This window comes from Colossoma macropomum, unplaced genomic scaffold (assembly GCF_904425465.1).
Source record: "Colossoma macropomum unplaced genomic scaffold, Colossoma_macropomum, whole genome shotgun sequence".
In the NCBI taxonomy this organism is placed as follows: Eukaryota; Metazoa; Chordata; class Actinopteri; order Characiformes; family Serrasalmidae; genus Colossoma; species Colossoma macropomum.
The window spans coordinates 6228583-6239928 of record NW_023494790.1 but is presented as its reverse complement, the minus strand read 5'-3'; the positions used below and the strand labels follow the sequence as shown (position 1 = coordinate 6239928).

The 11346-nt window shown below is 40.9% G+C and overlaps 1 protein-coding gene across 1 annotated transcript in view; it reads right to left on the bottom strand.

The window, feature by feature from the left end:
- Nucleotides 1-6099: 6099 nt before the first annotated feature.
- The window catches only part of ryr2a (ryanodine receptor 2a (cardiac)), a 368896-nt gene continuing 363649 nt past the window's right edge, over nucleotides 6100-11346 (bottom strand). Inside the window, 2 exon segments of the mRNA XM_036571987.1 lie at nucleotides 6100-6859; nucleotides 9320-9371. Coding sequence (XP_036427880.1) covers nucleotides 6764-6859; nucleotides 9320-9371 — 148 coding nt within the window. The 3' untranslated portion in view covers nucleotides 6100-6763.

The following is an 11346-nucleotide window of genomic DNA, read 5'->3' as shown; positions in this document are numbered from 1 at the left end:
TGCTAATCATTTCGGCACCACATTGTCTGAATACAAAGCGATCCCCAGAGAACACATTGTGCTAACGCTATACCAATAGTGCTAACGCCTCCAATTAACCATCTAATGACCTTAATCACAGTCCCTTCACTCCCACAGGAGCACTAGGCTGGAGTAATGAATGTTCATTGTCATTAGAGTAGAGATAGCAAGGGCATCATCAGCAGCATTCTCATCCATATTCATCAGGGGACGACAGGAGAGGAGGATCACAACCGACAATAGTGTGGTCAGGTAAAACAAAATACTAGAAAGGTCCCTACAATGTGATATCGTTATTGTGATAAACGCACTTTTCTGAATATATCGACCCTACCCTTACATAGAAGTATGGGGAGTTGGGGCTAGGAAAGAAGGAAAAACAAGAAATATAAAATGGGGAAAAAAAATAGTGAATTGTAAAATTGCTTGAGTTCAGAAAGAACTTAGGCTTCATTCATCAAACATCTCTCAGTAGGATAACTCAAATTGAGGATGTAAAATCACAAAAAATAAAAGCAAATCCTAAATCAGCACTCTAAACTGTGATATTCTCGATAAACAGGTTTGCCTGAGCCTCTGGCTTTCGGATAACGATCTACCCACCTTGTGTGCTAAGAGCACTTCTTACTTGCCCGTACTACATCAGTTATTGTCAGGGTTTTGCCATTGATTTACCTGTCAAGCTGGTGCTGAAACTGCCCTCTGGGTTAATGAAAGCGTCAGACAGCTCGAAAATAGATTAAACACATTTCACAACCAGAGATAAAGAGCTAGCATGACACCAAACATGGAGAAAAGTCAGCTAGCTTAGGAATACAGCAGACTGGAGAACCCCTCTGGACCAAGTGCAGCAATTCAGAGTTGAAAACCCCTCCAGATTTTGGTGACAGCAGATAGCGAACTGCTAGACTTGCAATGCAACAGCAACCTTGCTGTTGTACAGGGTGATTAAAAAAAAATCTGATTTCAAAATGATTTATTTCACTTGTAAATCATTACAGAACTACAGTAAACTGTAGATGGGTTAAATGAGCATAAAGTTTATTATGTAATTTTACAAGGTCTCAATATGAACCTCCTCCAGCTGTACAGACAACATCAACGCCATAGTGAAATTCATCCCATACTCCATTGAGAATGTCGGGTGTCGCTGCACTCACGGCTCTTTCAGTGCGATTTCGGAGATCATCCAGTGCTGTGGAACCAACGACGAACGCTCTGAGCTGTTGGAGCTTCACTGCCCACGAAAATCACGTCACACTGTTATGACGGATTCACTCTTATTGAAGTGGAGAACGCAGAACGCTTTCTGCTCAGGGGTCGCATCTCCTCTCAGACTGAAGGGAGCCATCTTCTGGTGACGGTCAGAAACTCTATGACCCCCCTCTTTCAATTGGATTGTGATTGGTTCCTAGGTGCCTCACATAAAAATATGGCGCTTTGAAATCGGACGAATCTTTTTGAATCACCTTGTATGTTGCTGAATGATGTTTATACAGCTCATTCCAATCATTTCAGTTAAGCTTCAATTAATTCAACTTGACTCACAATTCTTCAACCTCCTTAGAACATAAGGTGTTTGTATTAGCATTAGCAAGGAAAAACTGGGTAAGAGGGAAATCTTGAAGGAAGCAAAAATAAATGATCAAATTTAAGCTATTTCCCACTTATTCCATGTATTGTCAATCAGGCAAGATATGTTTGGTGTTTGAAGTTTGGTTCTTCTTGCACTGGAGCTTTGAGACTAATGTAGCTAACAAGGGAGTTTTCCATTTGTTTCCAGGGTCCTATATCCGCTCACTGAAATGTCCAGGAAACAGTCCGGTGATTCCCAGGCCATGTGGTTCCTCTATGCAATTTTAGAAACTGCTCCAATATTCCCAGGTTCCCATGTTCCAACATTGAAATTTTCTAGGAACAGCTGTATGTTCCCACGGCCCCATATTTCAGCCCTGAGAAGAACTTGCTCAGGTATCACTGTGATCTGATACAACATTCGTCTGTATTGATTAATATTTTAGACCTATGATATTTGAACTGCTGCTTTCAAACTGGGTTCAATGCAGAAATCTACTCAATTAGTTATGCATACCTGCTGAAAAGCAACTCTGATAGAAAAACCAGCGCAGATCAGCATGGCTGGTCACCAGCAATGTTGTGTTTTGGATGCTGGTGTGCTGGTCATCAGCAATGGAAATTAAGGCACTGGTCACCAGGAAAGCCAGCATATGTTGTGTTTTGGATGATGGAATGCTGGTTAACCGGACAAGCATTAACCAGCTTAGAGTTCATGGATCCCTAGAATTAATGCTGGTCTGAGCTGTTTTTTCAGCAGGGTGGTCACCAGGAAAAAACTTGTGTTTTGGATGTTGGTATGCTGGTCAAACAACATGAAAAGTTGGAATGCATGCTGGTCTGTGCTGTTTTTTTTCTGCAGGGAAGCTAAGGGCTACACATCTAGCACCATACTTAAACTAGACAAAGTACTTATTCACAAAGTATCTCGCTGTTGTCAGAAGAAAACCTCATATCTCCAAAATGGCAACTTTACAGGAGAAGGAAAAAACCTATGTTACTTTTAATGTAAGTCAATGGAACCAGAAATCTTTCCAAGTAATTTTGGGCCATTTCTTTTGGTCCCATTCATCATGAAATTTACACACAATGTAAAGGTCAACAGGCATTTTCAAATTATGTCAAAAACTAAAAATGAGGTTTTCTTCCGACAGCAGCGGTATGTACACTCTGAGTTTGCTTAGCTAACTAGCTCACTGAGGCTAGTCTAGCCAATGGCAAGTCAACTTGAGATCACTTACCCAAACACAACTTGAGGCGTGTGATGATTTAGCCATACAAGTTGCACATTGTTACTTGGTGTAATATAATCACCCATTATTTAGCTATTGTAGTAGCCCCATAGCTTCATTGCACAACAAACTAACTGTGTCTGATCCACTCGCACCAGCACAACACACACTAACACACCACCACCACGTCAGTGTTACTGCAGTGCTGAGAATGATCCACCACCCAAATAGTACCTGCTCTGTGAGGGTCCATGGGGGTCCTGACCACTGAAGAACAGGGTAAAAGGGGGCTAACAAAGTACGCAGAGAAACAGATGGACTACAGTCTGTAACTGTAGAACTACAAAGTGCACCTATATAGTAAGTGGAGCTGATAAAATGGACAATGAGCGCAGAAACAAGGAGGTGGTCATAATGTTACGCCTGATCGGTGTAGACACGTTTGCATCAGCATATGCCTGCAGTCCCTGCATTCTGTTATGGCCAGAATGTGAAGTGACAATGCTTCACAAATATCATATCCACGAATATCCAACTGTGTACACATACAGCTACCATAGCATGAGCACTCCATGAACATGTCACCCCTACAATCTTCAATAAATAAGCATTTATTTTTCAAAATCATGCAAGTCCATTGTTGTCTTTGAGTTTCCTTTACAGGTTTAACACACAGTTATGTATTCACAACTCTGAACAGCACATGTAATTGTGACAGGTTATTTTCCTATGAGGTTTGTTTTTTTTTTTTTAATCCATGATCTTTGTTATCAAAATTCTTTACATGAGTAAAATTCCACTTATATCGTATAGATTGGCTTGAGCCGAAGTCGTTGTTATTGCAATGGTTTTCACATTATTCCGTGTGAGACAAGTATGAAAAGCGCTTATCCGTCGTACATGGTAAGGGTATGGAAACAAACAAACAAACCAACAAAGAAAAGTAGTGCAATGGTTGGTTTAAAGATAGATGGGATGTTATAATAAGCAATAATCTACCATAATGCAGTAATACTTTGCTTATGATACACGTATCCAGTGCTCTGGGATGTTATGTCAGGTCTTTCTTCTTAAAAGATGGTTTTGGTCCTCCTGTTTTGGAGCAAGCAGAAAAACAGCATGAAGATTTCTGGGCTTCACGCGCTGCTGACTCCAAAGGCCGGTCTGGATGGCTTCCCTGAATGAATATTGCTTCGGCGTGGGTCAAACTTCGTTCAGATGGAGATACGCGTTTTCTACAGTGTCTCGAGGAAGGCATGGGAGAAAGCCTGGACAGACTCCTGGGCCGAAAATGTATTCTTGGCTGATGACAGCTGGGGTTTGTTAATATACAAGAAAGCCCACAACACTTGGATAGCATAAGAGATACCTTAAATGACCTTAAACCTATAAAACTTGTTTCGGTGCGACGTGGGTAACACGTCTTGCGTCTTTAATTTTTCAAACGTTCTCTCTTAAACTTGCATAATAAACATGCAAAAAATGAAACTTTTTTTTTCCTTTTTTTCCAGAGATAGTTTTCTAGAACTTGGATATAAACATTTAACTCTGCTGTTGCATAAATGCATTACCGAAATAAAGAAAGAAAAAAAAACAAAACAAACAAGACGAGGTGAGGTGCTGCTGATATGAAAAACCCGACAGAAGTCCTGAGGGGTACAAACTCTCGATCTCGCTCTATCACGCCCCACCCAAGCCTCAAGTCTTTGTATCTCTTGATACTGTAGCACTTGATAGACTCTTATTAACTCCTTTCTCGGTCTGTCGTACAGATTTACACCTGGTCCTTTCATGTGACTTGCATCTGGATTGTGACCTGATAGGATTTTAACCACGTGCATACACTTGGTAATCCAATGCATCTTTGGCTAGTCTGACTGAAATCTGATTGTTGTGTGGCGAGCAATATGCAAATCAGCTCATATACGACAACCAATTACCTGTGTTGTTCTTTCTTTTTCCTTTCCTGTTCAAAAGATCATCACCGCACTGAGAATCCCATTTTTACCAGCTCGGGCCACTGAAGGGTACAGAAGGAGTCAGGAGTCAACAGTCTCAGCCTCAGATGCTCCACCCACACAGGAATGGAGCGCTTGATATCTTTTGCGCACAAAGCTACCGGGATTTTGTCAGCTGCGTTCTGATTGGCTGCGGATCTGCACGTCTCTGTACACACTTCCATGCAGTGCTTTTTATTATTCCGTCAGGAAACACAGTTCTTCAGGCCAAATTCCAGCTTCTAGCGAAAAGACAGCGAGATACATCAGTGGGATTTTCAGTGGGCCGTGATTGGTCATTATGACGTCAGTCAAACAGCCTCTTCCTGACAAGGTAGGCAGTTCTTGGCCACATTATGTGGAAAAAAAAGCACCAGATACTGCTGAGAAGTCTGGCCTGCAACACTAGGAGCTAAACTGAAGGAGCAGCAATGCCTCTATTTAAGTGGCAGCAGTCCAGTGAATGTTTTTTTCCCCATAAGCAGGTGAGCAGAGGGAGGAGTTACAGTACTGGGAGGGGTTTTGTTTGTTGACTGTGGTTCTGAGAGATAGATGCATTTACACTTGCCTAACGTCTAACTAAAATGCATCTCAGATCACTTTGAATTTTCATGGAGGGATGTGGTCATATGAGCAGGAGTGAATTAAAATTAATAATAATTTACTTCAATTTTGTTTCCACATACGTTGGTAACTATACTGTGTTTATTAAACGTTATATTGTGACAGATCTGTGATCTGGTCATCAGGACGGTCTCACTATCAAATGAAAATAAAATCCTAATTTAAAAACTCATTAAAAATGCAAAATTAATGCTGTACTGTTGTTTTTGTCTGCGATTGCAGACTAACTTGCTTGGCTACGGCCAAACAGGGGAAACCAGAGTCAAATATACAGTTTTCCTTGTCGTAGCGACACTGCATGCTTAAAATCGCTTCTGCTTTCAAACTGTAAAATACAGTTTAACTATATCAACTCTTTTTAGACTGTTCCGTGCTGTTTCACCACCATGGCTTTCCTCAAGCTTGGTGCTAGGATTGACAGGGCACTGCCCCTCCAACTTTAGTTTAAGGGGAGCTAATGACCCCATGCCCCCTGAAATTGCCGCCTGCGCAGAGGACACATGAAACGACCAGGTGTAAATAGGGTAACAGTCTCATTTCATCGCTTCAGAAACACAGACACATACACGCATTCCTAAACATATTCCTGCTCAGGCAGGATACTGGACCTGTACCCAGTGTAGCCCTCTTATCTCTCGGCCTATTCATCTCTCTCTCTCTCTCTATCCTACCTTGCATAGCTCACCCTTTGCTTGGTAAGGCACTGTGTCCCCTCTGTTGCCCCGGGCCAATATCAGGGTGCCTGCCTTCCTGTTTTGTATCCACTCATCCGTCCATATACATTCCAGCGTTCACTATCATCCCTCCATCCTGACAAACACAAACAAAGAGGCCAAGGATGTGTGAGATGATCGCATTCGTTCATACCACTTCACACACTCACACGCTCCTTCTTTCTCTCTCATTCCTCCCTCCTCCTCTTAGGAAGTGCCGGTTCCCTTCCCTTCCTCCTCCTTCCTCCTTCACACATACCTCGCTCATGCTCCCCCTCTCCTTCTCTCTCTTTTTTTTTGCTTGCTTTGGTGAGTTTAATAAAGCAAATGTAGAATGGAGAAGCTTTAAGGACTCAAACCTCTCTCTCTCTCTCTCTCTCTTTCTCTCCCTCACTCTCTCTCACTCTGCCCCAGTGTATTCTGGGTACAGGTAGACAGTGGAGCAGTATGTACAGAATCTCAAAAGCCTTCGTTGTCCCTTCTCCGCAACCATCACGGAGAAACAAAGTCCAAGGGACAGAAGTCTCTCTGTGTGTGTTTGTGTGTATTTGTGTGGGTGTGTATGTGTGTGTGTGGTTGTGGTTGTGTGTGTAAGGTTGTGTTAGTTGAGCTGGTCCTCGTATTGTTTGCGGAAGCAGTCTCCGGCCGGGAAGAATTCCCAGCAGCGCTCCTGGTACATTTTCCAAACGTAGGACTCCTGTGGCAACAGAAAGAAGGAATCAACAGTGACCAACAAGCACAAGGCCAAGAGAGCAGATAGTTTATTAGTAGGTTAATACGACAAATAAATAATGAAAGACCTCCTGTGCTGCTCATCAAAAAACACTGCACTCTTTTGAAACGTTCCACGTAATATTTGATTTGATTTGATTTGATTTTCACTGCAACTTTTCAAGTAAACAAAAAAAAAAGTGCACTATCTTGTGTAAGAAAGATTTCCTCTTTCTTCAGTGAGAGCAACAGTGGCTGCATGTTGCAACCAATGAGTGAATATATCATACACAGTTCAGGCCCAGATCATCCAATTGGTTTAATGGGCATGTGCCCACGGGCCCGAGCCACTAGCCCACGAGCAATTATGAGAAAATCAGCTGTTTTGACTTGTAGTGGGAACTTTACTAACAGCACAGCGGTAAAAATGAACTAATACCGTGTCCTAACAGAAAGAAGCACAAATAAACGACAACAGCAAAAACAAAACACTTCCATTATCATCAATAAAGCTCTGCATTAACCGATGCGATGCACTGAGCTAGCGTTGTTGTGCATGCACTTTGAATACGAAGCTCCAGGTATTCAAAAGATGTTCCTAAGGGATCTGTAAAAGTGAGACCTGAAACTTCGACAGAGTAGAAGACGCCTATTTCCAAGGCCAAATATAAAATGTCAACCACCCAAGTTAAAAGTCGATTTGTCCTTGTCGACATTTCTTTAGCTCGGCTGCTTGACAGTGGATTTTTAGGTTTGCTGCTTTTTTCTGTCTACACTTCAGCTGTCTGATTGTAGTTTATATCATCTTCACTAAGGATAATGTTTTGCTTGTCAAGAACAGATTCACCTTTATAGGGAAGTGTTGCGTTAGTTGTTGGGTTTATGTTAACCTGTGTTCTCATTAATGTGTTGCTACTGATTGTCTCGATTGGAAAAAAACAAAAAAAACAAAATGCTCATAATGGTGATGTACCAACACTGCGGTTAGTTTGCTGCTACTGTGCTGCTGCACAGGCCTTCTTTAATTTGCTGTGATATCATAACAAAATCACTGACCACCCAAAAATCGGTAGCCAGGTAGGTGCCCACCAAACATCTGTGCCTAGGGGACCATAACTTCATGTTTGGGGCTTGATACAGTTCTATGCGTACGTTTGAACACCCCAGGTCAAATGACATGTTCTGTTAATTTTCTATTTTTGGTTTGATTTTCTCCAGTTTAATGCACAATTTCTATTTACCATGTTGGAGAAAAAAATACATACATACAGGTCACATGTTTTATCTTTCCCCCAATATATTAAATACAGCAAATATACATTGGAATATGTAGCAGTGTGCTCTCTGTAGAAGATGAGTTAACTTAGAATTAGAAAATCAACAGAACATTATTTGACCTGGGGCTCCCAAACTTTTGCATTCAACTGTATACAGTCAAAGGTTCACCTCCTCAGTGATTCTAGCCTCTCGCTCCTGTTTGTACAGTTAATGGATTCTTGTTACAGTGGAGGCTCTTGAGGAGAACTGAAGCTTCTTTCCACTTTGCTGTTGCTTTTGTTAGTTTGCTGCTCATTAATTTATCCATAGTTTTCCTATGAGCAAAATGAGCTGTCCAGTGTAGTCTGGAATCCTACTATCATAGCAACATACAGCGTGCTGCAGCTGGGCTTCACTAAGGACGTTTCTAAGCTGGAAACTAGGGAAATGTGTTTACAGCGTTAATGATTTTATTTCATTGACGAGCCCTCGTTAATATAAAACATCTGTTTTCTTGTTTACGTGGTCCTTTGTTGCAGGGATTAGAAGCTGTTACTGAGAAATTAAACCAAAGAAAAAAAAATCAGGAACAAAACACATTTGAAAATGGACTGGAATTGACTAATTATGTTATTAGCTGGTCAACTACATTTTACATTTCTCTCTTTTTCTTGTTTCTTTTTATTTTTTTGTTTTCTTTTTTTTAATTAGCTAATGTTTTCCGTTGATTTTGCTCTAGTTTTCAGTGATATTCAGTTTATATTCCAAGTTAAAAGTACATATTCTAAGCACATAAGCTCTTTGGGCCCTAAGTTGGTTTAAACACCTGACATCACAAGTGGATAAAATGGGTGGGCTTTGACACCACTCCCACATAAGAGCTTTTTGTTAGTGGTTTCTTCACGTTCGCAAAGAAAATGGCAAATTTTCTGTTTAATATGTTAAGAAAGCATGCTTATTCAAAAACAGTAATAAAAAAAAAAAACACTAGGCGTCAAATGGTTGATGGGCAGTTTACATGCACAAACTGAAAGGGTTTAAAAGGCACAGAGAGAAAGTGGCAGATACATATAAAAAGAACAATATACAGAGAGAGAGAGAGAGAGAGAGAGAGAGAGAGAGACAGAGAGACAGAGAGAGTCTCAGACAGAGGGCTGTTTAATTGATGGCTGATGAGCTGGAAGATTACCTGGCCTGTGTGCTCCGTTTCATCCTTATTAATGAGATACATCAAAAAAAATCTGCACAAAAGAAAAAAAGAAAAAAGAAACATTTCAGTCAGTGCCACTGCGTTGTGTCAGCCTGCCGACCTCCACAACTCAATCAAACTTTCTGAGCACTTTCGAAAGATTATCTTTCTTTTTCATTTTTGCTCAACAACAGTGAACAAAAGAATGTCTTTTACTCAGCTGGACTAGAGCTGAGTGATCTGACCAAAAATCTCAACACAATGATCCAGATTAATGAAACTGTGCAGTAAAAGCGCCGTGTCATGCTGAATGTGCCGCCCAGTAAATAAGAGTTTTTCATGAAGTCACCGCAGTGGACAGTAGACAAGAGCCAATCAAAATCAACATGTAAACGAGGTTGTATATATGAATATATATAAATGAGGTTATACATATAAAGACCCGCCAAGTGAAGCCAACCAGAGCTTCACCTGGCGGGTCATCATCACAGTAAATCTGGTGGTGTGTTTCATGAATCTGGCACAATATATTTTTCAAAATCATCCAGTATCGGTATTTATTAATCATTCCCCCTGAAGAAAACAAACAGCTTATTCTGGTGCTGTATACACAGTTGTTTACCATCATCAGAAAAAATATAAAGTAAGGTACATTTTAAAGATTTTTTCTCAACTTGCCACAACTTCAACACTGAAAATAGCTAGCTAACTCTGCTAATTGTGTCTTCTTAAAAAAACGCAGTTTCCTTGTGTACTATAATAGCTACTGTTCAAAGTTCCAGATTGAGGAGCAGCGCAGCATAATCATTTGACCAAAAAAGCCATGATATCCATTATATTAAAATTATTGTTATGGTTTTGTGATCTGGCCCTGTGCTGTACCACTGGTTATTCCGCATTTGTTAACTGTATTCTGTCGCTGGATTGACCTCTGCTGCTTCAAGTGTAATCAAACAATAGACGAACAGTGTAAAGCCGGGGTTACACTACACGACTTTTACCCCGATTTTAGCCCTGATTCTCAGCCTGGCCGAGTCTGTGCTAGTTAGCTGCTCCACGTTTGTTTATTTGGGTCTCCTAGTAATGGGAGAATGCGAGAGTTCGTGTGAGATCCGTTCGGTTCAGCAGCAGCTTAAAAGTTGAGTTGTGTGTGATCCCCAATACTTCCATCGCCCCAAAAAATCAGCAAAGACCAGTCGGATAGTGTGAGGTGCCCAGTCTTTTTTATAATCAGTTCAGGCTTTAAAAGTCGTGTAGTGAACCCAAGGCTTCGGGGCATGTTCAAACTTGGCAGGTTTGGTTAGATCAAAACAAACACTGGTGCGATTGTTAGAGCGGTTCAGTAGAACAAAGTGAGAGTGCTGCCTCTCAAACGCTGGAGCAGACCAAATCAGTGGATTAAGACCCCCTGAGAAGGTCAGTCTCAGACGGGAACTCTGGTTCGTTTAATTTGAAATACGAATGCAAAGACGTCTATAGAGACCAAACACAGACTGAGCCGTCATCTCTGCAGACCCTGTACAGAAGACGAATTCCTGACACTGTTTTTATAAGTGGAAGTGTTTTATCATCCCTCCAGTTCTGTTTTTTTATTTCTCAATTTTGTCTTTGGCTTATCTGTATGATCAAACACAAGCTTAATCAAACAGCATCTAACAAACTTAACACTGGACATCAGAAACTACTGCAGGTGCTGGAATGATGTACTGATGTTCTATAGACTGTCCTACAGACTGCTTTATAAAACCACTCAGACCCCTCGTAAAGACAACGATTACATATACAGATCAGTCATGTGCAGAAGTTTGAACACCCTTGCTTAAATTCAGTGTATAAAGAGTCAAATGTGTCCACTTTTGCCTTGGCCGCCTTTTAGGTTTTACTTTTTTCCAATATGTTAAACTCAGCAACTAAACTGTGCATTAAAATGCGCTGACGTATGTTCTCTGTAGAGGATGTGATCACTTTTTTCACTTTGATCATCAACAAAACATGAAATTGGTGCTGATTTTTTTGCAAAGAACCAG